Source organism: Mesoplodon bidens (assembly GCF_964165515.1).
Source record: "Mesoplodon bidens genome assembly, chromosome: 1".
Classification (NCBI taxonomy): domain Eukaryota; kingdom Metazoa; phylum Chordata; class Mammalia; order Artiodactyla; family Ziphiidae; genus Mesoplodon; species Mesoplodon bidens.
This window is the reverse complement of record NC_138176.1, coordinates 15,545,345-15,572,883: the sequence shown is the minus strand read 5'-3', so window position 1 is coordinate 15,572,883 and position 27,539 is coordinate 15,545,345. Positions and strand designations below refer to the sequence as shown.

The 27,539-nt window shown below is 37.7% G+C and overlaps 1 protein-coding gene across 1 annotated transcript in view; it reads left to right on the top strand.

Annotated features, from left to right (window-relative positions):
* The window catches only part of ATRNL1 (attractin like 1), a 696,121-nt gene that overhangs the window by 590,403 nt on the left and 78,179 nt on the right, over window positions 1-27,539 (top strand). The window contains exon 28 of the mRNA XM_081236563.1: window positions 7,563-7,677. Within this exon, the coding sequence (XP_081092689.1) occupies window positions 7,563-7,677 (115 nt within the window). The remainder of the gene's footprint in view (window positions 1-7,562; window positions 7,678-27,539) is intronic.

Here is a 27,539-nt window from a genome sequence, read left to right as displayed (position 1 = left end):
AATCAGAGAATCTGTTTCTGAGATCTGGAGTCTTGGTATTTGTCGATCCTATAGAATCAACACAGTTCATCAGCTGTGAGCCAGATCATCAGGCTGACTTAATTCAATGTTCAGTAAATTAATTCTATTTTACTAATGTGACTAAAAACTAAATTTTATATCAATATAAACAGTCATTAAACTGCAAATACCAACTTGTGCAAGCTGTTGAAAAAGACTCATTTTTAATTATAAATGGATTCTGATAAGAATAGCATGAAAAGTGTTCTAATAGGGAAATGTTAGAGTGATTAATGTGCAGTTGTTTGCATTTTTAATATTTCACCCATATATCAGATTAGTATTTGTGCATAACTGTCAGACTTTAGTCTGTCCTTGTCACAACATTAGTACTGCTGACAGGTATAACATATCCACATTAATCCTTAATTCCTTGATTCAATTTTCTAATTGCTTTTTTGGCATGCAGTGGTAGCCATTTAGTATTATGTGATGTATTCATCATGTGGTATAATAATGTGCTTTAAAAATCAGATGTGTCATTTAAAGTACTTGAACAGGAAAAAAAATTACTAAGGATTGGAAACTTCACATTTCACTGTACTTAGACTAAGTGTTAGATATTGTTATGTCACACATTCTGGAGGTTGTCCATAAATCATAGTCACAGAATGTTGAAGAGATCCTAAAGTCATCCAGCCTACTTGTTCATTTTCCAGTTGGGAAAACTGATTCAGTTATATGCCCAGGATCACACAACTAGATACTGGCAGAACTGGTCCTAGAACTCAAGTGTTCTGAACCCTGCTCAGAAATGGGGCAAGTATACGCATATAATTTTTATATTCCTCCTATTAATAGTCAAGCTGAGAGAATGAGAGACGCCTTGGCTTCTTAAGCTATATTTTTTAGCAGTATCGTTTGGTGGTTAAGAATGAAGATACTAGAATCAAACAGACCTGGGCTCCAATCCTGGATCTGCCACTCACTAGCTGTGTTACCCAGAGAATATTACCTGACCTCTCTGAATTTCAATTCCCTCATCTGTATAAAATAGAAAATAACACAATAATGCATATAAAGTGCTTAGCACAGCTCCTGGTTCCTAGTAAGTACTCAATAAATGTTAGCTGATATTATTTTTCAGTGTTTTATTATATCCCTTTAATATCCATAATTTAATTTAAATCAGTTTCTACCCACTCATACATTTGATGAGCATGTAGAAACTGAGTCATACCTCCCAGTTATCTCACCATGTGATAATTGCATTTATTCTTTCATTTACTCATTCACTTACCATGTGTAAAATGGACTCCATTAGATGCTATAGGTAAGACAAAAAGGAATCCAATATGATACCTGCCTTGGAAGAGTAGGAATCTAATAGATTCCTATGTTGTAATCTAGTACAACAATTACATCAATACCTGTAGTAAAAGACTGGGAAATATCAGTCAGTCCCCAAAAGGGAACACAGGTGCCATGCTTAGACTTTTCAAAGAGAAGAAGTAAGTACAGGGCCAATAGACATGAATAAGAAACTGGACCTGCCCTCAAGGAGCTTGTTCCAGTGGGAAGACAGGGCAGTTGCCCAAGTGTCACTCAAGGTGGAAAATGAAAAGGGCCGTAACAATGAAAGAACTAAGGAGGGAGAGACTAAATACCTCAGACCAGGGAAAGCTTCATGGGTGAGTTGGCTTTGAGGGATATATAATTTTAGGAAAGTTAGAGGCCTATAGGAAGGACCTCCTGGACAGTAGGAATATTATGAATGCAGGAAGGAACGGATTCTGGAAACCCTGGGCACAGACGTTAAAGAGTGAGCACTTACATTGACTAAAACATGGAGCTTGTGCAGAATAAAAGATGAAGTTTGATGAGTGGGGAGACATAAGAGCCTGGCAACCCTGAAATGACATCTTGGACTCCATTTTACAAAGTGGCAGCTCTCAGCCCGTTTTGACACATAGGCATGTTTTTTTGGCAGCAAAATTTCTGAGATTTAATGTTTTAAATAAATCTTGTACTTTTCAGCTCACTGTGGTACCGACCGCTTTTTATTGTCTTATTCTACAAGTTAAGGCAGTCTTCTTACCTATTATAGACAGTATGCATAATGGTTAGGCATACAAGCTCAGAAAATAGACTATAGTTTTCCAAATCCTGGTTTGGTCGCCTATTAGGTCTGCAACCTTAGTTATGTTATTTAAACTCTTTGAGCTTCAGTTTCACAAATTATGAAATGGGAATAGCCCCTACCTCTTGTGGTAGAATTAAACCCATGTAAGCATTTGGCATAGCATAAGGCATATTGTAAGCACTTAAGAAATGTTAGCTCTTCCTTGAAGAGATTTGAGTTTGCAAGCCCTACTGAGGCAGTACTGAAAGTTTTACTTTTGTTTTCTGTTTCATTTTATTTTTTAATGAAATATAGTTGATTTAAAAAGTTTCAGGTGTACAGTAAAATGATTCAGTTATATATATATGTGTGTGTGTATGTATATACTGTTTTTCAGATTCTTTCCTATAGTTCTGAAAGTTTTTTGAGAAGGGAAATAACATCCTTCTAATCTTTGGAGTTCTAGAGCATTGAACTAAAACCCTACTTAAACTGCAATGACTAGTCCAAGGACATCAGATAATTCTCTTAAATCCTTAGCTGCTGGGGTTAGTTTCCAGTGTCACCCACCTACTACTTCACTCACTCTTTGAGAAGGCCAGTGGAGGAAGGAGCAAGTAGCCAGCTTTGCCTGTTGGTATCTTCTAAACATCCAGTGATTCTTATAGCAGCAGTTTCCCAGGCTAGATCCCAGGTTCAGATCGTGGCCTCCCTTTTTTAGGACATGTTATTATGAGTTTTAAGAACTGTAATCTTGAAAATCCTCATGATTCCAGGAGCTTCTCTGGTAATTTGCTTGTCTTTAATAGGTGAAAAATGAAAAGAGTTTAACATAGAATTGTTGCTCCAAAAAAACAAGAACTTGAAGATATGGGTACAATAGTTTGAAAAACACTAGTGTGAACAAAACGAGTCTTTTGTAAAAGCTCCGTATGCTTAATGAACAAGGACTGCTAATTACATAACTGTCAGTGATATTTTCTGGCACGGTCTAACGCCAGCTTCTTTCGGTACAACAAATATGAAAATGCCTAGAAGTAAATCACATTTGCTGAGTGCTTTGGGCAAACAAACCCATGCCTTATCTCTTTCAAAGGCAGCCATGGAAAATACATGATAAATTGCACAGTTCAGTGAACATGTTATATCATTGTGAAATGATTTTGATTCATGGTTATGTATTTATTGCTAAACAACTGACAAACCTCAAGGTATCAGAAATATCACTCATGGGGTTTTGCTATTTTCTCTTGCAAAATTCAAGTGCTATAAAGTGTTTTTCTTTTTTATTTAAAATACTTTATTGAAAGTGATATTTGCCACAGTCTTTGGAAATAATTTTTTAAATTATATGAATTCCTGCCAGAAGTGTCAAAGAGCTGTGCTAGTCACTAATATTTTTATCATAATGAATAATTCATATTTTTGCTAATATCCTTTTATGAAAATTTTATAGCTAAAAATAGACAAAGTTGTAAGCCAGTTTGATTTCAGAATAGGATTATAATCTCCTTTCATATAGCTTATCAATATAATGAAATTTTTGAATGTTTTCTGTGCAATAGCGGTAGAATTAAGAGTGAGAGAATTATATTAAAGAAGATTTTACAGAAGTGGCTTTTATGCAAACATAATTCCTTTCCCATGGTCAACATGTCTTACTATACTCTATCCATTGCTGACTCTCTTCAGTTTAAAGTATTAAATAATTAAGCCATTTTCTACTTGAAACTTACAGTTATTTTTTACTAATTTTTCTCTCAATTAGTGCTTTTGGCATCAGCATTTGATGTTTAAAACCTTTTCTTCTAGTGTTAAAAGCAGCACAAAGGTAGCCTGACAACATACAATATGCACAAGGCATATCGTAAGCACTTAATAAATGTTAGCTATTCATCATCTGATGTACTCTCAAATTGTGTCTTGTTTTTCTAAATCTCGTAAACCAAGAACCACTGTTTCTCAACTGGTGGTTTTGTTTTGTTTGTGTTGTTTTGTTTTGTTGTAATCATGAAATTCTTCTTTTCTGAGTTTTATAATCAAGTATTTTAACGTGGCTTTGGATATTTTGAGTAGTGCCATTGAGCTCTTATGAATAAAATAACAAAGAAAACCTTGCCTGATGGTAAAAATGATAAATTATTTCTTAGGTATATTAAAAGGGATTTGGGTATTTCTAATATATCGCCATCATTTAAACCTGAATTCATTTTATTTTCCTTTAGTATATTTTAACCAATTGACCTTTACATATACTTTGCATTTATTAAATTAGGATAAATTTTAGTAGCCTAGAAATACGATTCAAAACACTCATAGTGTTTTTCTTTTAGCCTTGGAATATGACAAGCCTATTCTCTAAATATTTACATCATTGGAGAATATCTATGTACTTATGCTGATTTTGGCTTAACATTTTCAAAAATAAGTCTGTTAAATTAAATGTAAGCTTTAAAGGGGAAAACCATAGATCTTGTAACTTGATACAAGTATTGCAACATTGCTTACAGCATTTTCTTGGAAGATTTTTATGCCCTTTACTTCTACTACCATGGCTACTTTCACCTTTATATTGAAAATTCCCAAAATGTATCTGTATGAGGATAATTTTAAAACATGAGATTTATGCTGCTATAAAGGAGAAATCCTTTATAACAACATAAAACCGTCATCACCAGAAATTTCAGTCTAAGTTTTACATGAAAGGGAACATATTTTATCTTTAATGCCTCATTAAACTTTCTGGAAACGGCAATATTCTAAAATATTCTAGGTGGATGACTACATATGTCTGTATTCCTTCTGAAAAATTCAAATATCAGTAAAAAAAAAAGACTAAACAAATCATTTATAATTAATCATTAATAATTAAAGTAGTGGTATTTTTTCTTCCGTTTAATTTTGCCTTTAAGTATACATGTTACTTTAAGTCAACCATGTCTCGCCTGCACTTTTTGAGTGAAATAGCCAAAACCACCATTCCTCAGCCAAATGATGTTCCTATTGTTTCAAAGGTGACGTTGTATTTAAACCTAAGTTCTCTGTGTGTTTTTGTTCACATGTATGTGCCTGGATTGTGTATGTTCACACACATGTGTTTATGTTTGTGTGTGTGGGTGCATGATTTTTCTGTACATTCACAATATGATAAACTGCATTGTGTTGCTAAGAACATGGACTCAGGAAGCAGCCTACCTGAGTATAAATCCCAGCCCTGCTACTTCCTAGTTGTGTGAGTTTGAGCAAGTTTTTTTAACTTCTTGCTTTCATGTTCTCATCTTACAGGGTTGTTGTAAGATTTAAATAAGTTAATATATGTAAAGCATTTTGAACACCTAATCCATAGTAAGTATTTAATAACATATTAACATTACCGTTATAATCATTATCATATATTCATTTACTCTATTTTATTTCTAATGTCATATTATTTATACAAATGCATTGGTGGGTGATTATTACATATGTATTTCACTGAAATATTAAAGATATGCCTTGCTGTATGTCAATTATAGCTCAATAAAACTGGAAAAGATTTTTAAAAGATATGTCAACGGAATATTTTGGATTGTGGTAATTTGATTAGATAAACTGTTATCATTGGTGAGAGCAAACACTTGCGAAAAAGCAACACAAATTGCATAACTTTGTTGCTCACAGACGACATATCAAATATCAAATATACTAAAATGCATTCAGGGACTTGCCCTGGCGGTCCAGTGGTTTTAAGACTTCGCCTTCCAATGCAGGGTGTGTGGGTTTGATCCCTGGTCAGGGAGCTAAGATCCCACATGCCTCGTGGCCAAAACACCAAAACAGTTTCATTGTAACAAATTCAATAAAGACTTTAAAAATGGTCCACATCAAAAAAAATCCTTTAAAAAATGCATTCATTTATTCAAATGTAGGCCTGTTGCACATCTACAATGTGCCAGGATTTAGTGTTAAAATGACATATCGCACCATATGATCCAGCAGCAATCATGCTCCTTAATATTTACCCAAAGGAGTTGAGAATTCATGTCCATGCAAAAACTTGTACATGGATGTTTATATCCAGCAGCTTTATTCATCATTGCCAAAATTTGGAAGCAATCAAGATGTCCTTCAGTAGCTGAATGGATAAATAAACTGTGGTACATCCAGACAATGGAATATTATGGAGCACTAAAAATAAATGAGCTATCAAACAATGAAAAGATATGGAGGAACATTAAATGCATCTGTTTAAGTGAAATAAGTCAACCTGAAAAAGCTGAGTACAATATGATTTCAACTATATGACATTCTGGAAAAGGCAAAACTACAGGGACAGTAAAAAGATAGTACAGATGAACATATTTGCAGGGCAGGAATAGAAACGCAGACGTAGAGAATGGACTTGTGGACACGGGAGGAAGGGGAGGGTGGGATGAATTGGGAGATTAGGTTTGACATAAACACATTACCATGTGTAAAATAGATGGCTAGTGGGAACCTGCTGTATAGCACAGGGAGCTCAGCTCAGTGCTCTGTGATGACCTAGATGGGTGGGATGGGGGTAGGGGGAGGGAGGTCCGAGGGAGGGAAGGGATATATGTGTACATAGAGCTGATTCACTTCATTGTGCAGCAGAAACTAACACAACATTCGTAAAGCAATTATACTCCAATAAAAAAAGACACGGAGGAACATTAAATGCATATTTTAAGTGAAATAAGGCAATCTGAAAAAGCTAAATACTACATGATTTCAACTATATGACATTCTGGAAAAAGCAAAACTATGGGGACAGTCAAAAATCAGTGGTTTCCAGGGGTTGGGGGTGGGACGAGGGATGAATAGGCAGAACAGAAAGAATTTTTAGGGCAGGAAAACTACTCTATATGATACTATAATGAAAAATACATGTCATTATACATTTGACAAGCCCATAGAATGTACAACACCAGGAGTGAACTCTAAGGTAAACTATGTATTCTGGGTGGTAGAGATGTGTCAGTGGTGGTTCCTCAGCTTGTACACATGTGCTGCTCTTGTGGGGGATGTTAATGATAGGGGAGGCTGTGCATGCATGGGGGCAGTGGGTTTATGGAAAATCTCCGTAGCTTCCTCTTAATTTTGCTGTAAACCTAAGACTTCTTTAAAAAATAAAATCTATTAGGGAAAAAAAAAACAAGGTAAAAATAGAACAAAGCAATGAGTACTTTCCAAAAATTGCAAAAATATGTGCTAATATATAATGCCCCAAGAAAATGTCTTCTAAATGTAAACGACCACCATTACAAAAAAACTACATATTACTACAATAAAATATTCAATTGAACTATTAAAATATGAGAAATGGTGTGCCTTCAACTACTAGGAATAAACATTTTAGCTGCCTGAAGCATAGTAGGAAAAAAGTAAAATAACAGTGTCATGTAAACTATGCAAACTTAGAATGGGTTTTCTTTTTCAGGGAGCACCCAAACCAATAGCCATTGAACCATGTGCTGGGAACAGAGCGGCAGTTCTGACTGTGTTTCTTTGTCTACCGCGAGGATCATCAGGTGCCCCTCCCCCAGGGCAGTCAGGTAAGATGAATGAGGCACCATCAGCAGTTAAGAAAAACATGTAGACTGAACAGAAGAAGTAAACAATACTACCAGATAGCACAATAAAGATATTTACAAGGTCCTAATTTACAGCATGGTAAAATTTTATTAGAATACAAACTTCTACCCAAATATCTAGATATCTGCCTTGCTATAAATTCAGATTTGCAAGTGTTTCTCTTAAAAAATACGTGTTGAATATATGTGTATATTTGTGTATAACATACCATATGTATGTGCGTACGGACACACTTCAATTTGTTGTTGTCATTACAATGAGTAATCTCACTAGCAGGGCAAAGTGACCCTTTTGGGCAGCTTCTTTTCTCCCAGTATGTGTGTCATATGGGATGCCAAATTATAAATATGATTAGAAACTTGTTTCATAAATATGGAATCTAATTAGGGAACTTACTTACGTGTTTGGAATGTTTTGTGGCATCGGAGGGTAAAAGCTTGATGCAACCATCCTGGAATATTGAAGATAAGTTCTTGCTGTCAGCACCAGACAGGTACGGTTCATGGACCCAGGGACCCTCTCCTTCACTTGAGCACAGCCAGCCTTTTCCTCTGATTCTCCTTTTCCTGCATAAAAAGTACATTTTGAATTCGAGGTAACTCTGTGTATCCTCTTAGAGATCTTCTCATTGCTTCGACGGTGTCCACATTGTAAACATGCCCCATGTTGAGTATAACTTGTAACTAAATCACAAACCAGGCTTATTTCTCTCTTTTTGCCTATCCTCTTCCATCTGCTTACAATTTCTGATTGTTCTTTCTCCCCATTGTTTTCTTTAAACGACTCTCAGTGAAATGGATGCTTTTTGAGGGTCAGGGTGATTTCAAATCTTTCTCTTCAATTCCCCTTAAGGATAAAATGAAGTGCCAGAGACCTGGCAGGTTCTCAACAGTAGTTGATGATAAACTCAGCTCCCTGCTTATTTTTCTTTCCTTAGCTCCCTAGTTAGCTTTGACCTTGCTCCTCACTTTCTTGATTTGTGTCCAACGAGACACAAAAATGGAAGCTACACTACTTTATACCTTATAAATTTTAAGATATTTATGTAACGGAATTTTTCCCATATGGGGACAGAGGAATTCCATCACCTTTAGACTTGTCATTTATGGTACCTGATGATATCTTGTTGCAGGAGTTTCTACCCAAAGTTCATTTGTAGATGTTTATTCAATGAAACAAACCTTCTCATATGTTGAGCCAATGCCTCACTTTTCTCCTTTCAGAACAACCAAGGTAAATGGGATGCAGTAAATAGCATAGCTTGGCCGCTGGTCAGATAAGATGGATAATTGTAGGTACTGTGCCCAGCTAATGGAAGTATTGTTTCAAAGCTGGGATGATTTCCAAAACAAACACTTTACTAATGAAAACAAGTCTATGTGATATACACCAAGGTTCTTCTAGATCCTTGACAAGATGATGTACTGATGGGCAGAGTGAAGGCAACTGCCAATACGCTGTCCCTTTAACCTTTGAAATCTTTTTGACAGGTTTGAAAAAGCCAAATAGCAGTGTGGACCATTACCTCAGCTGTGTTTTATTACAGATGCATTGCAGTTACTAACGGTAATGGTAAATTAGATGTGCGTAGTGTTTACTCTTTACAAAGTATTTTCCTATTTTTCACATTTGATCCTTATGACAAGCCTGTGCCATAGGTATTATAAAACTCACTTTATAAATGAGAGACTTGGTGTATATAAATATCTGTATTTCTATACTCAAGGAATAATTGGAAAGATATTAGAGTAAAGAGCAAAACAACAACAAAAAATACTTACTACTAACATTCCAGGTAATTTTTCCTGATGATCTATAGCAGAGAGCTTATTTCTCTATAATCTACAGCCTATGTCTTCACAAAGCCAAACATTTGGAGGAGTACTGAAAATGTCCCCAGGGTTAACACAAGTAGACAAAACCTTGAGTTCATTCACAACACTTCTTACAGTGACTGTAGATTGAGCTATGTTGAATATCTGTGTGAATAATTCAGGATGAGTTTGTTCTTTGTTTAAAAAAAACTAATAAAATTTCTCTAGCTAACTTTATAGGAGTAGGAAGAGGAAGAGTCATTGATTCTATTCCTTCAAAGTCAAGCATTGTCTTCTGTCTGCAGTCTACTTTGGAATGCATCAAGGACATAATATTATTGATGGATGGATAGTAGGATGAGTAGATGGACAGATATGTCATAAAGCAAGTAAAGCAAATGTTAATGGTAGAATCTAGGTGATGGGAATACTGGAGTCCATTGTAAAATTCTTTCCACTTTGCTGTATGTTTGAAATTCTTTATGGTAAGATGTGGGAAACAATAAAATTTTTTGAAAACTCTTGACTTTACTGGGGGAAAGTAAAGGCAGTGCCTATAGAGAGAAATTTTCTAATGTTCACATCTGTGTTTTCCCTAAACAAGGCAAATGCTGACACCAGTATACAAACGAAATGAATTATTTTTTCACTTTTCATCAAGATACTTGGTGTGTACCCAGTCAATTAAAACTTAACATAGTATCATCCAATATTTGAGAGGAAATGCCTTCCAGTGATAGTTTGGGAACCATATTGGCTCTCGGGAGGGAAATATTGACATTGGTTATCTCATTGCTAGAGTTTGGCTTATCTCATATCTTTACAGGAAGTCCACCTGTGTGCCTGTGCTTATCACAGTGCCCTATGTTTAGAAAGCAGTTCATAAATGTTCTTGATGATTATGATAATGATAGGAGACCTGGGAAACATGACCTTGAGCAACCACTTCTGTCTCTGAGACTCAGTGAACAACAATAAAATGAGCAATTGAACTAGAATCCATTCATTGATTCTCAAATTGCACAGCTAGGAGCTATGTGCTGAAGAGCCTTCTCCAGCATTGGTACAGGGTTAGAGGTTAGGGGAGTTAAGAAGGAGGTAGTGGGCTTCCCTGGTGGCGCAGTGGTTGAGAGTCCACCTGCCGATGTGGGGGACACAGGTTCGTGCCCCAGTCCGGGAGGATCCCACGTGCCGCGGAGCGGCTGGGCCCGTGAGCTTTGGCCGCTGGGCCTGCGCGTCTGGAGCCTGTGCTCCGCCACGGGAGAGGCCACAACAGTGAGAGGCCCGCATACCGCAAAAAAAAAAAAAAAAAAGGAGGTAGTGGAGTAGCTTCATGGACAGACCCCTGACCCCATCCCCACTGTGTGAAGGACAGGGCGCCCAGAGTCTTCTCTTGGCTCTTGGGCTATTTATGTCTCCTAATGTGAGTGTATCTATTCAATGAGGAATAAGCATTAATTATTAGATTAGAAGTCCTCTTACAGTACTTTGCACAATTTCTATTTTTTTTTATCAGGCCCTTTTTTGAAATGTAGCTTCCTAAATGTCAAGTGATGCTTTTCAAAATGCACTCTTCACTACTATGAATAAAAGCATTTAAGAGAAGGATGAGTTTGGGGGTATGGAGAAGGTGGAAGCATCCTGTGAGCATGGTGGTTTTCTCTCAGAACCTGAATGTCAGCACTAACAAATAAGTGATTCGGAAACAAGCAGGGGCTAGTTCTGGCCATCTCTTTTAAGTAGCAAGTAGTGGGGTTTTTTTTTTTAATTCAAAATATGGCGTTGTCTTTGGACTTTATTCTCTTTCTACCAACATATATTTCAGTAATATTTAGCAAGTAATGATTAGAAATGGCCCTTTAATGTCTGTCTAAAATGTGTGAAGTCCCTTCCATGGCTCTCATCTTAACAGAGGTCAAAAGAGAAACTCCAGATTCATCCTTTAGATTACCCCATGCAGTAATCCTTTCCTTCTTCTTCTTCTTCTTTTTTTTTTTTTTCCATGTAATGAATTTAGATGTTTATGAGCAATTCTCCCTCTAGGTGGCTTAGAAGAGTAAAAGCAAAAAATATTAAATAGGCTTTTTGGCACTCCTGGAGCTGGGCTAATTAGGTTCCCTGCTCCCCAGCCCTGTAAACCTGCTGCTTCATTCCTGTATTTTCTGTGAGCAACCACTGCCAATAATGCCAGACTCTCTTGGGCTAAAGTGGGATTTCTGCTGTTGACATATGTACACAGCCACTTTCTCTTCTGCCTCAAAGTGGTTGGAAGAATGACGTCCCCGTAAAAACAGGGCATATCAAGTAACCCTGCTGCATGTCTCCAATCACCTTGGACAGCAAGGTCCCCAAGCATTTTAGAGTCACATTAAGATGAAATGTGGACAAAGTAAATAGAGGTCTTCAAAAGCATAAACTGAAAATGATCATGATTGTGTCACTTTGTGATGAAGGATTATGGATTTCATAGTTTATGGATTCTTAGTAACATGAAGCAGATTAACTTTTCTCACTGGATTAAAAATCCGGTGGCCCAAATGTCCACTGCCAAAAGGGAGCTATGTGCTTCACCTAAATGTAGAATTTTGCCCTGATCTTGCCTTATGTTTGGCGAAAAAACAAAACAAAAACAAACAGAAACTGCTGGAAAGTCTAAGATTTTGAAACTTTTTTTTTAGGCTTAGAAATTTTGGCAGGACGACCAGATTATTTTGAAAAATCTAGAAATATTGTACGATGTTTAAAAATGGTAGTCTACCCACAGTGCCCTGGGTAATAATGACAAAAAGAGAACTCTGGTTTAGTCAAATGAAAAGAGGAGAACAAGAACTAGTAGTTCTGAGCACTGAAGCAGGTTCTTTACATACACTAATTCTTTTAACCCTCTTAATGAACCTGAAAAGTAGCTATTATTATCCCACTTTTACAGATTAAAAAAAAATCTGGAAACTCAAGAGAGATTAAATGACTTGTCTGAGGGCCAATACAGCCAGTGAGTGAGTGAACCAGAATTCAAATTCAGGGCCATCTAGATCCTCAGGCTGTGAGACTCTCCTTCATCACTGTGCTTCCCTGGATAAAGATACAGGGGTGCTCAGGATAGCCCATGTTCCAGAAAAAGCTTTATATTCAGATCAAAGAGGAAGGACCTGGAGTGTTCTGCTAAGCATTGGACTTAAGGGGGCAAGAAGGATATATTTACCGTTCCTGGTGATTTAACTCCAGAAATTTGGTAAAATGCAAAGGTGCACGTGCCATGACACATCTGCTAATGGAAGTATGATTCCGTTGTGTAATAACAACTTGGGGCATGTAGTTATAGGAAAAGAACTTCGGCCTGTATGTGTGAGTTATGGACTTGGAGTCCCAAGTCCCAAGATGTAGATCCAGCTCTGCCACCAGCTAACATCTCGCCAAGACTTTTCATCTCTGGGTCACAGTTTCTCATGTATAAAATGACTGGATTGGGCTAGGAAATCCTAAGATGGATTTCACTCTACTCCTGTTGTACAGTTCTACTACAGATTATGCTAAGTCACACCAGTTTGGGGTAGGAAGAGCAAGTAATTTGTTTCTAAGTAGTACCTTATCTTTCCAGCTGCTCAGGACCAGTTAAGAAGCTATATTCCTATGTATATTGCTTGTTAGTGAATAAAAATAATTAGCACCGGGCTTCTCTGGTGGCGCAGTGGTTGGGAGTCCGCCTGCCGATGCGGGGGACACGGGTTCGTGCCCCAGTCCGGGAAGATTCCCCACATGCCGCGGAGCGGCAGGGCCCGTGAGCCATGGCCGCTGGGCCTGTGCGTCCGGAGCCTGTGCTCCGCAACGGGAGAGGCCACAACAGTGAGAGGCCCACGTACCAAAAAAAAAAAAAAAAAAAAAATTAGCACCAATGCTTAATTTTTTAAAATAATTTTAGTCCATTTCTTTTTTTAATTAATTTATTTTATTTATTTATTTTTTGGCTGCTTTGGGTCTTTGATGCTGCGCACAGGCTTTCTCTAGTTGGGGCGAGCGGGGGCTTCTCTTTGTTGCAGTTCAGGGGCTTCTCTTTGTTGCAGTTCAGGGGCTTCTCATTGCAGTGGCTTTTCTTGTTGCAGAGCACGGGCTCTAGGTGCACGGGCTTCAGTAGTTGTGGCACGTGGGCTCAGTAATTGTGGCTTGCGGGCCCTAGAGCACAGGCTCAGTAGTTGTGGCACACGGGCTTAGTTGCTCCGCAGCATGTGGAATCTTCCAGGACCAGGGCTCAAACACATGTCCCCTGCATTGGCAGGAGGATTCTTAACCACTGCACCACCAGGGAAGTCCCGGATCCTTAAATTTTTAAAAAATTCTTCATAATTTTATTAATAAAGGTTAGTTGTCAATCTTCTCAGCATGTTTAGAAGATGTAGATCGTTCATATTGCCCCACTTTAGAAATAAGTAAAAGAAATCTCATAGCACCAATGAGAGGTAGAGGGTCTCCACAATCTCAGAGATGAATTGGGAACAGACTCCAGGTCTGCTGGCTCTCAGTGCAGTACTCATGCCTCTGAAGCCAGTTTTTTAAAGCTAATTTGCATTTTCCAGAACCTTCTGGAGTTTCCTGTCCCTTAGGACTCTGTTTTCCTTCCATAACTCTGCCACAATACCTTCACACTTGTAGAAACACACCTGTTGATCTAATCTTAGCACTCTCTTTTTTTGAGGTGGCTGGAATAAGAAATAAAACTACGGAATTGTATCAAAACTTCATTATAAAAATCTGTCATGTTAGTGACCTTTTAAGCGCAAATTCAACTATTGTTTACATCGAACATATGGGTCTTCATAAAGAGAAAGAAAAAGTGGGCACTCATGGCAAAACAAACTACAAAATTAGGAAAGAGAGCCCAGGAAATGACAGAGATAAGAACAAATGTCTGAGATTATCGTTAATAATACAACTTTGTGTCAAATAAAAAAACAACCCTGATATTAAAAGTAAACAAAATCAACAGTAGGAAGTAATTTTATCTTCTATCCAAAATATAGTTATTATGAATCTTCATTTGTTACCTTTATTCATTCAAGAAATATTTAAAAGTATCTGCTACATGTCAGGCACTGGATATATGGTGGTGAACAAAACAGATTCCTGCCCCCATAGATTTTAGAGCCTACATGGAGATAAACATGAACAAATAATCATGCAAATAAACCCATAATTATAAAATATGTTGTTTTATGAATAAAGAGTAGACAGTGTTATGAGAAAGAGGTGAAATAAAACTGATGTACAATTGCTGAGCTTTAATATCTTCCCATAGTAGTAACAAAATGGTAAACGTAGTCATTAAGATGTCCTTTCCTCAGTTCTCACTTGTCATCACGTCTCTGTAGTGTTTGATGAATATTCCCCATTGCCTCTCCAATGTCTGGAAACTCCCTCTGGTGTTCTTTACCTCACTCTATCACAGGTGCCTACTTAGAACCTACTTAGAGATAATGGATGTAGAGCACGTCCCCTCTGTTCGTTACCTACTTCTTCTGCCCTCTGAGTACCGATAGGCATTCCCTGAGGATTAGTCTTTAGCCAACTTCTCATCCTTGTCCCCTCTCTCCCTTTAGGGTGATGCTCTCTTTGCTCATTTAGGGGGCTTTTCAGATGATAATTCCCAACTACATGGGTCTCCAGCCAACACTGGATTTGACAGTGTTTCACTATAATGTCACTCTTCCTTCCCCCTCTCTCCTGTTACCGTCCCTACTCCCCAGACTAGCTCTTCTACCCTGACTTTACTATTTTTGTAAAGTCCATTTCAGAGTGATTCAAGTTTGAAACTTTGGAGTTAGCTTTTTTTCTTCTCTCTTTCTCCTCTTTGACCTCCAAGTAACCACGAAGCTCTTTAGATTTTACCCCTGAAGCAAATAGAACAGACTTCCTTCTGCCATTCTTACTCCCTCCATTTTTTGCCCAGGCCCTGGTTGCCTCTCACCTGGACTTCTGCCAAAGGGAAGCACAGTTCGAATCATACCGCTCCTTTCCTCATAGACCTTTGCTGACTTTTCATTGCCTGATGAAATAAGTCCAGACATTTACTCTGGGCTGTAAGGTCGTCCTTGACCTCTCTCCAACCTTCTTTCAGGTTTAGCAGGCACAGAGTCCTTGCGGCCAGTTTGGGGCCCTTGTGCAATTATTTTAACCTCTTGAACCCTCAGTTTCCTCGTCTATGAGGTAAGGAAGATGACTGGGTAGAATGTCTTTATGATTGCTGTTAGGCCTGTAACTCCACATGTGTATCTCTCCCTGTGATTCCATGAGTGTATATGTGGTGTTGTCACATTCACTATTGTTCCCTGTTCCTGAAATGCCCTCTCCCTCTCAGCTGCCTGTGCTCAAAGCCCAGTTCAAATGCCACTTCTTCTTCCATGAAGCCTTTTCAGTTTCCTCCATACAAATGTGACCTCATTCTCCTTGAAATCCTATAGAATTTGCTGGGTCACTTCTTTACTGCTTTCTAACATACATCAAAGTCACTGTGTACTTTTCTTAACTTTCTTCCCAGGTAGTAAGCTCCCTGAGGGCAGTGGTTATATCTTAGTTTATCTCTGAATCCCTAGTAGCTAACAAGTTCTTGGTACTTAGTAGTTGCTTGATAAGTATTTAATTAATGAATAAAGTTAATTATCCTTAAATGGTAGAACTTCTTCACCAAAAACATATGTAGATATACACTACACAAATGTAAACTTTACTAGGTAAAATTTCACTTCAGGCCCATACTCTTTGATAGAATGGATTTTATGTTTTCCTGATTCATGTAGGAGTCAAGCTACATTTCTTAGGGACTAAAATCAAGCACAACACTGAACCTTTGATAAAAAATATCTATAAAACTTACTTGCTCAGATTTAAGGTTCAATGAAAATCAGGATATTAGTGAAAGATGACACAAAATAATAAAGCAAATTATATTTCCAATGTAATATATACTAAACCTATCATAAAGTTATTCTATTTTTATAATTTGGACTTTGTTTTCTTAGATAATAATTTTTACAAAACCATTTTATTTAAATTTGAAAAAGCACAACTCAGTTCCACCCTTTATGATCAGAAAAATAATATTGAACCTTGTGGGATTAATGTCCACATATTACTTATACACAGGACAAATAACCTCACAAGATACACCTGGCAAATAAAAAGTATCAATTGTTCTTGTGGCTGTTACCATTAATATACACCATTAACCCAGTCTATTCTATGCTCATTACTATTCTTTGAATTATCACTTCCCTATGAGGTATATATTATCACTTTTATTTCACAGATGAGGAAAATTAATTCATGGAGCTTACTTGCCTACATAGTAAATAAGTGATGGAGCCAAAATTTAAAACCAGAAAATTTCACACCATGGTGCTCTTTCCATATCTTTTTTGGGGGATGCGGGGGGTGGATTTTTTGGTTAGCCGTGTGCTTTTGGGGATAGCACAGGCTCACAAGCTTTTTCTTTTACTGACAGTGTCACTGTGAAGTAGCATAGCCATCATTCTCTCATTTGAGATGTTGAAGTTTATCTCTGTGCTATTGTCAATTGAGAGAAATTGATGAAGGTGTAAATGAAACAAAGAAGAAAATAAAGACAACAAACTTGAAGAATAGTGAACCTGGCTAATTGAACATGCTGCAGAAGTGAGTGAAATACCCTAAAAGTTAACCCACTCAAATACTTTCAAGATAGAGCAATTAGAAACAAACTCACATAAAAAGTCAGAATTTATGGACATGAGAAGTGAGACCACCAGCACTGAAAGCATGGCCAACACATTTTTCTTTTCTTTTTCTTCTCCCCACGTGCCACCCCTTTCAGGTATTTCTAGATTTGACTGGTAAATAATTACTGTGGTCAAAGAGAAAAATAGGAAAAAGTAAGCAACTCAACAAATCAACTTACAAAGCGAAAGGGAAAAAATCAAGATTTGTTTGAAATAAGCAAGCTGCCCTTGAAGCCACAAAACAACAAAATAAGAATTTTGTGGGTATGAATAAAATTTAAAGGCTAAATCACTCCCGCCCCCTTATTTCTTTTGATAGGTAACACCATGGTCTCTATATAAAACTGCCAATTAGTAAAACATTTTACTTTTAATTGGTCATGAATTAAGTAGTCCTGCATTACATAGGTTTAGAGGAATTTAGCAGAAGGCTACCTCCTGCATTTAACAAGGATAGACGGGGGGGGGGGGGGGGGGGGGCGGTAATCCTGAGTGTCAGAGAATTTTAGAATTTTTGGAGCTTTAGAAATGGCCTTAGAAATCACTTAGTTCTATCCCACATTTTGCAGAGGAAAGCTGAAGAGCCAGAGGTGGGGAGAGACTTGTCTCAGGTCAACGCTGAGCAGGGACTACAGCCAGGGTCTCTGGATCCCTCATGCAGGAACGGACTTTACCCCTCCCTCATGTTTATTTATGCCAGGTTGCAAAATATAACCAGAAAAAATTAATAACAATCCACTTCTTACCAGAAGGCAGTACCGCATATGTTCTGCCACCAGGGCAGAAATGGCAAACAGAAAGGAACTCCCTAGATCCAAAAAGGGAAATTAAGTAACTTGAGAAAATACGTCTCCTTATCAGCAAACTGACAAAATGCTAAGAAAATGTGGGTCAAGGGCCCTGGGAGTTCCTTCTTCTCACGTAAACATTTTTCTGGGGACCACTTCAGAGGGCCAGTGGTCCCTTAGCAAATCCGGTGGGAGTACACTCAAGTTTTCATAAAAATTCTGTGTTACACCGTTAGCTGATTTAGTCTCAGATCTTACTTTTCCTTTAAAATGGTGCCATATCTACCAGAGGCATTTTCGAGTTTTGATATGCCTTTATTCTTAATGAAAGGTCCAGTGGAGGAACAAGCACCAGTAGTAGTAATGTTGAATTCTATAAAAAGGTAAATGTTGATTAGAATTACATTAACTCCTTATGACCAGATGGCTTAAGGGCTTTCAGGGAAAGAGTTAACGGCCTTCTGAAAAGTGAGTGACTTACCTCCTTTCATTCACCTAATTATTTGCAGATTAGCATAACCCATCTAAGTTGGGCCAACCTCCCTAACTGATGGACAGCAAGTTCAGGTAAAGCACGGGCACAACCTAAGAGAGAGCTCATCCTCCTCCTTAAGAGCTGGGAGGCTCAATGGTGCACAGGACTCCCAGGAGGTGGTTTGAAGAGTCTGCATGGTCCCTGGGATCATCATTTAGAAGCCTTGGAGGAATAAATGGATTTCTGCCCCGTGAACCTGCTGTCTGACATAATTTGAACTGAACCTTGAAGGCCCTAGAAGTCTGGATGCAGTGACCATACACTGAGTTCCATTTATTCAGCGAGCCAGGCAAGGATCATCAAATCAATAACATGACTATGCCATCTGCTTCCATCATAATGAAAAATGACTCCTTAAGTTTTCTGTGAGGCAATTAGCTCTGACGGTAGAGCCGCAATGGCGAGAGGCCAAGTCACATTTGTATTCAAAACTCCACCAGTAAAATAGAAAGGAACTGTTGTCCATATTAATAGATACACAAAATGTATAAATAGGGTACTTTGGGATTACTGTATTGATGGAGATTATTATACCACTGCAGAAACACAGAGATAGGAAGGGCACTGAAATGACATCTGGCTCATCCAACTGCTTGCAGCCACAGCTGGTGACCCTGTCCAGAATCATCTCGGACAGACAGACTGTTTCTGAAGACCTTCCCAAAAGACATATCCATAACTTCCGGGACTAATTCATTCTGTTATTTAACAGTCTTCACTGCAATTTGATTCCATTTTCTTTTGTTCTCTTTCTTCTTGTTCTCGTCTTTCCAAAAATAGAGAACAGCTGATTCTGTTCCTTATAATTATCTATCACTTGGGTGCTGGAAGGCAGTTTTGAAATCACCTCCCAGCCTTCAGTTCAGGTTCCATACAGGACTCCAGGTCCTTCCATCCCTGCCTGGGAACTTCCAGCTTAGGTCACCTCGTGACGCTCAGAATGCTCTTTGACCTTCCCAGTTATCACTGGCTTAAGAACCATGAAACAGAAAGGAATTCTAGAGGTAGTTCTGTCCCTTTGTGTGACAGATGTGGATACCGAGGTTCACCTGAACAGACTTCCTTAGAGTCCCATATCTATTACATGGCAGGACCAATGCTAGAACCCAAGGGGCTCTCTCCGGCTTTGTTCTCACTGTTTGTTTTCGGTGCCTAACCTCTCTTGTAAAATGAGCTGCCCTGCCTCGCTGGTTACTTACAGTTCAGTGGGTCTCCGCTGTAGGAGGAGTCCTAACCTTTTCTGCCGTTCCGCATTTTGTGTTTATGCTCACTACTTGTCTTGCACAAGAAAAGGGAGCAGTGAGTTTCGGTTCGTTTCTCCGATGTTTCAAGGTCATTTTTGAAGTCAAATCCTATCATTCCAAATGCCATTCTCGTTCCCTGTCCCTATTTGTGTTATTTGCAAATAGGATGATTTCAGGGAGACATTAAATGCCTCACGCTGCTGGATTCCAATGTGACTTTTAAAATACCACTTGTTATGAATACGCCACACCTCTGTCCCTTTGCAAGTGCTAGTCCTTCTGCCTGGACTCTCCTCCAGTACACACACCTACCCTTGCCCCCAGGAGACTTTCTAATTCAAGGGTCACCTCCTCTGTGGGGCTTGTCCCCATCTCTAACCAACCATGCTTTTTAAAAAAAAATTTATTACTATAAAAATTTTATTACACTATGACTACTCTACCCAGACAAGCTAAGGGCAGGGATTTCCCCATTGTTTACCATTATATCTCCAGGGGCTAAGTGGTGCCTAGAGCAGAATAGAAACGCAATATATTTGCCTAATTATTTTCCTTCTTTCTCCTACTCACCTGTCTTTATCGGTGATAACTTCCCAGAGTCCAACTCTTAAGCTTCCTGTGAATTCATACTTTTGACTGCATTTTATCCGTGTACTTATTATTTGTACCTTAATGTAAATTAATTCTAAATACTTCTTAGGTTTAAAAAGAAACACCCTCCTTAATCTCTGGTCTAAATTTTGGCTTATGAAGTAGAATTGAAAACTTTACTGAAGTTAAAATGACTGATTCCTCACTACTGACCAGGGCTGTTATTTAGCCTCATTCTGGAGACCAATTTGTCATGGGTCATGTTATTCATTTTGCAGTATGATTTTTTTCTATGCTTACTAACAGATTTCTTTGGGTGTTTTGTTATTTTTTTTCCACATATAAAAATCTCACTTTGATGGTTTGGTCATTCTTAAGATCATTGTTTGACCGTTCCTAAGACCATTCTTTTTTCCTATTCTTAAAAATGAATGTTTCATAGGCTCTTCTTCATTCTTGGTGCTTTAAGTGGTATCAGAGTCCCTACCAGGGACTTGGTGGCCTAGATAGGTCACCAGATCCTGCTTCTGCTACTTGGACCATGGATATTCAGCCTCTTCTAATTCTTGATGGGCTATGTGGCTTTTACATCTCTTGTTGCTGGTATTCAGATCACAGTTTTTCTTAAGACTGAGATTTTTCTAGCACTTTGAGTCTGTCCATCATCGGATGAATGGATAAAGAAGATGTGGCACATATATACAATGGAATATTACTCAGCCATAAAAAGAAACGAAACTGAGCTATTTGTAATGAGGTGGATAGACCTAGAGTCTGTCATACAGAGTGAAGTTAGTCAGAAAGAGAAAGACAAATACCGTATGCTAACACATATATACGGAATTAAAAAAAAAATGTTTTAAGCATAATTTTTATTAACCTTTTCTCTTGCATGTAAAAACAAGTCAGTCTTTTTAAACCTAGCTTATGCTTGTTGTACAACAGATAATGTTCTATTTCCCTTTATATCTCCAGTGGGTCACTTCAGTCTTTGCATTAATGCTTTTCACTTTCTCCAATGCTTCAGAAACATCATCTTTTCCTAGGCTCCTTAGGTGACTTTTAGTCTTGTTAGGACACTCCTAAGTTCCATTTTATCTCTTTGTGAAGGTCTTGCCTGCCCATCTGAGCTTCCCTTCAACTTCCTTTGTCCATCTGCATTAAAAGTATTTCGAAGAAATTCAAATTAAAACAATACTGAGATATCATTTCTCACCTATCACATTGGTGAAAATTTTAAAGTATGACAACACATTGCTGGTTCGAATGCAAACTAGTACAGCCCTCCTGGAGGAGAATTTGGCAATACCTAAAAAAACTACACTTGCACTCTTTTGACCCAGCAATCCCACTTCTAGGAACGTACCCTAAAATACACCTCCAGCAGTATGAAAATACACAACCATTGGTTATTTATTTCAGCATTGTTTGTAATCACATAATATTGGCAATGAACTAAATGACCATACATAGGAAAGTAGTAAAATAAATTATGATACATTCACAAATGGAGTATAATGCATCAGTAAAAAAGAATTAGGAAGATCTCTATGAACTGATATGAGATTGTTTCCGGGATATATTATGAAGTGAAAAATGTAAAGTGCAAAATAATACCTAGAGCATGCAATCCTTTATGTAAGAAATAAAGAAATTTAAGCAAATATACAGATAACTACTAAATTTTGCAAAAGATTATAAGAAAGATAAATGAAAAACTAATGATATTGGTTACCTACAGGAAATGAAGTGGGACTGGAATATAAAATGGGGAAATAAGAGAGGGGGTTTTAGGGATGAGGAGGAAGTGACACTTCTTTGAGTGGACCTTTTTAAAAATCTCTGACTCTTAGAAACACTGGAATGTTTCACATACCTAATAAATAAATAAATAAAATTGGGATGTGAAGAACCCAGGATGGAATACAAACGGTGAAACGTGAACTTAAATGCATTACAAATGAATAACATACCTACACTGAGGAGATAGGAAAGAAAAGAGCAACCTAAGTAATTTTGGAAAATAGTATTTTGCCTGTATAGTGTAAGGCTAAAGGCAGAGAGAACCACACACAAACATCGTACTATGGTTAGTACATTTGCTTCTTCTGGAAACAGGGGCATGTGTTAGCAATTCTGACATTACTGTGTGCGAGGATACAGGTAGATAAATAGAGAAATACAGAAATACAGATGGTGTAAGTGGGTTAGTATACATATGCGTGTTTCCTAGTTGTGTCCACTGAGAGGGCCTGGAAGCAATGATAACTCAGTAGCAGTGAACACACCTAGCACCCATATCTTGGTTTCTTAACACCATTTTCCAATAAAAGGAACCAGGGCTTTTCGGGGAAATAGTTTACTCCGAGGCTAGGAAGGGAAAATGCAAGTTGAAACAGAACATCTGGTTCCAGAAAGTAAGTGTTCAAAAAATTATGAAGACATGTTGAAAAGATGCAGAAGCCCACCTGAAGGAGCACCCAATTGCCAAGGCTGGAACAACTTGAACAAAAAATAAATAAGTATACTATTGGATTATAGCTCAAAGAATAAATTAAATACCTACAAGTCTACACTAACACAGATATATAATTGAATAAATAAATAAATGAGAGTGAAGGAGCGGCTCTTCCTTACAGTAGAATTCCAGTTAATGAATATATAGAAAATAAGGAAAACAGAAAAATCACCATTAGATAAATACTAGAGTAGTACTTATTGCAGGCAAGAACCATTGATGAAATCTAAACTTAGTGGGAGAAAATATCATATAAATAGTACATTTGCATAGCCTCCAAGTATCTTCCCACAAGACACTTATTAATTACAAAGGGGAAAATAATAAATTTATGGTAGAAAAATGTAGCAGACATGACCTTATCCAAATGATCAAAGTTAATGTCACCAATAATAAGACATAAAACTCGTATACCCCTGATATGTTGCACTGAAACAAAGGAAAACATCACTTCTGCGGTATTCTTGTTAAATGCATAATGCCAATGTAATCATGAGAAAAGATCAGACAAATCCAAACTGAAGAAGAGTCTATAAAACAAACTGACCAGAACTCTTCAAAAGTGTCAAGATCATGAAAGACAAAGGAAGACTGAGGAATTAACACCGATTAGAGACTAATGACATTACATGCAGGAAGATCTTGAATTAAATCCTGGAACAGAAATCAAACATGAGTGGGAAAACTGGTGAAATTCAAATAAGGTCTACAGATTACTCAACAGTATTATATCAGTGTTCATTTTCTGATTCTGACAGTTATACTGTGATTATGTAAAATGTTGTCATTAGGAGAAGCTGGGTGAAGGGCAAAGGAAAACTCTAATTCTTTGTAACTTTTTTGTAAGTCTAAAATTATTCCAAAGTGAAAAGTTAATAAAGAGTATTTCTCAGGCCTCTTCTCCAAGTGGGTCATATTCCAAAACTTAATCTACAGTCCGTGTTGGTGGTATAGTGGTGAGCATAGCTGCCTTCCAAAAGTTAATCTATAGATTACAGGCTATATTTTCTCATAGAAATTATATTTCCCTGGTTATATGGTTCCTGGGCTAGCACTCAAGAGCTCACTTAACCTAGAATTTTTGTATGTATGTGTGTCTCTGCTTATTTATTAACTATCCTCACCATATTCTAGAGTGTGAACAATTTACTCTGGCCATGTTCCTTAGGGTTTCAAGAGGAACAATAGATTAAGAATAGATAATACATATTGAGGGTCCCTATGCATGTGAGTTCACACACACACACACACACACACACCTTTGAACACTGGGGACACAGATTTCTCTAATTCTAAATTCTGAAAATGGTCCTGCACGGGATCTAGTAAAGTAGGGACTGGTGCCGGAATGAGAAAATAGCATGCCAAGAAGCTCTGGGAGAAGAGAGAGAAGAGATGGTCACAATGATCATTTTCCTGATTGCTCCCTGGCCCCTCCTGTGTTTCTAGAGAGAATGATTGATCATCATCAGGAGTGTTGCTGCTTCTCACTGTAGAAAATGCTACACAGAGTTGCCCAGATGAGAAGCAGCTTAATCACAAACCTGCTCTTGTTCTTGCAACTCAATTGGGAGTATCTGTCCATGTGACTTTCAGTTTGGGGCTCAACTATTGAAAGCTCTGCTGTCTGTGCCCATGACCTCTCCCAGTCAGCAGCCACATGAGCTTTTTGTACCTCAGTTTCAGCTGTTCAAGCGAATGGGTATCACAGTCTTTGAAGCTCCTCCTCAGAATTTCCAAAGTGAATCTTGTATAAACCACACAGTTTATATTAAGCCAGGCCATCCCAAACATACCTCCAAATTTGGTGAAAGTCTTATCTAGCCATTATGTGATATGTTAAAATATAAACGAAAACTTAATTTATAGTAACTAAATAACAACATTAGATTTACTGAGTACCTGCCATGTACAGTCACTATCCCAGGGGTGTGTGTGTGTGTGTGTGCGCACGCACGCACACGCACGCACGCACGTATGTATAAAATCATCTCATTTTCTTACTACGACCCATAGGGGAATTTATGCCTATTTTACAGCTAAAGAAACCAAGCTTCAGAAAGGTTTTATACTTGCCAAAAATGTTTTATTTGCCAAAGATTTGTAGAGCTGATTTTAGAGCCAGGCCTATGTGACCTGTATGCTGAGCTGCCCCATTGTTGAAGTCTCTGAGGCCCCATCTGCCAGTCCACTTGCTCACATATTGGAGACATTGAAAATCTTATGGATGCCTCTGTGCTATCCCATTGAATCATTCCCTGATCCTTGAACTACATGTTCATTTCTTATTTTGTCCATTAGAATGCCCTACTCTTAAAATATTAACTTTAAGTAGTTTGTGGATTTTTTCTTCCTCCCATCTTTAAATCATATTTGATGGGTAAATCAGAAATTGTAGAACTTCTCATGCAAAAGGAGGAGCAAGGTTAATAAAAGCTTAAAGCAAGATGATACTCATTTACTGAATTATTTGTATTGATACTTACAATGTGTTACCATATTTTTGGTTAAAATTTTGAAAACGTTTGAAAGAATTGGGCATCTCAAGACCATGTTTAGACTAAGAAGCTCTTCCTATTAAAAATATTCTTAAATTATGTCAACATAGACATGTTGTACTGAGCAATTATAGAGGGTGAGGCTTCTAATGCAAATGCCATTTCTATTATGGATCCTTCTCAATTTAAAAAATATATTCGGTAGGCTACATAAATGTCCAAAGTGAGCAGACACACACACAACCAAAAAAAATCTACCATTTATTACTTACTATGAGTCAGTTGCTATAACAATTGTTTTCTTATATTTTCTCATTTAATCTTGTAATAATCCTAGAACTTAGATACTGCTACTTGTATTTTACAAGTTAGGAAAATTGAGGTTCAAATACTTGCCAATTGTCTAGAGAGCTAATAACTGACAGAATCAAGGTTTCAACCTAGATTTTTTTCTGACTCTAAAGTTTATGCTGTTAATCCCTATACTCTAATGCTCCCCTGGCAGGGAAGTATTAAATACAGCATAGAAAATTAGAAGGAAAAAAGGCATTTACAGGAAATATATTAAGCTTACATTTAATTTGCTCTATTTTATTTTTTTTAAAGAAGAGTCAAAAGAAAGGAGGGATTTTAAAGAGTGATTCAGAGATCAAACATTATTTTATCTTTTGTCCCAGAGCGCTTCAGATATTCAAACCCAAGGCTTCACCGCTGCTGATGTACATCCATCTCTGTCTTGTAATTGGTAAATTTACATCATGTGTGTCACCAGCAGCTTAAGAAAGGCACAGATGTCAGTTTCAGGAAATCTTGGGAATTTCAGGCTTGCTCAGGCTAATTGTTCCAATCAATAAAATGCTAATGAAAAAGTAAATCCAACCCTTTACCATAGTAACTCTGAATTCTGATCACAAAGATTAATGTAACTGCCTTTCTGAAATCCCAATATTTTCATAAAGTAAAAAAAAAAGAAAATTCCCTTAAAAAATAAAGACATATTTGTGTTAAAAAAAAATTATTAGCATTAAACTGGTAATGTAAGGATTACCAGAAATTCTAATTGCAAATATTAGCTGTTTTATAAAATTAAATTCCACTGGTGCACTTTCTTAGAACAATAGAATTCCATGTTGTCACTTGTTGGCTTTAATGTCATCTTGATAATACGTCTAGGAATTTTAAGCAACTAACTGCTTAAGCATTAACATCTCTCTAATGTCATATAATCAGAGGAAGCTTCCATTTATTTACACCATCTTTAGTAGCAAAAGAATGGTAGAGACAAGGTCAAGGCCTGCTTACTGGAAGCAGCAGCCTGGCAGGCGGCTTAGGGCTCCTGGTTTGCTTTTTCCTCCCTGAACTGGCCCTCCTTCCTCCCTTCCTGTCTCAGTATTGTTAGCATAACAGGATCAGACAACTAGAGTTCATTTTGTTCAGCCCCCTGTCTTGCTCAGCTCCCATCTCATATTTTTAAACATATCCACGGATTGAGACAATACAGGTTCTCACTGCAGTCATTTCCAGATCTTAATTTCCTTTTAGTATTTGGAATGTGGCCACTGCATGATTGATTTTCATACACACACACTAGAGCTTATGCATTGAATTTGTTGCTGCCCCCTTCAAGGCTAACCCTTGGTTGCTGCTAACCCTTGGTTGCTGCTAACCCTTCAAGGCTGTTACCTTGGAAGGTTAAATATACCTATCAGAGTGATATGACTCTTAGCATTTTAGAAATGGAGGGACTTAAACTCACTCCAGCTCTTGCCCCTTCCTTCTTGTTAATCTTCTTCTCAGCCAAACTTCATACTCAGTGTCTATTATCACCATCTTCATTTACCTCCCCATCCCACTGTAATCTATTCAGCAGCCACTTCTCTATTAAATCTCTCCTACTTAGGTCACCAGTGACCCCCATCTCTCTTAATGGGGGCAATTTGGTGACCTCTCACTTTCCCGGACCCACCCATTACACTGAAAGCTTCCTTACCTAGACTGTGAGCTCCATGAAAGCAAGGACCATCTTCCTTTATCACAGTGTCCTGTGTGTCCAGTACAGCGCCTGGACACAACAAGTCCTCAACACTTC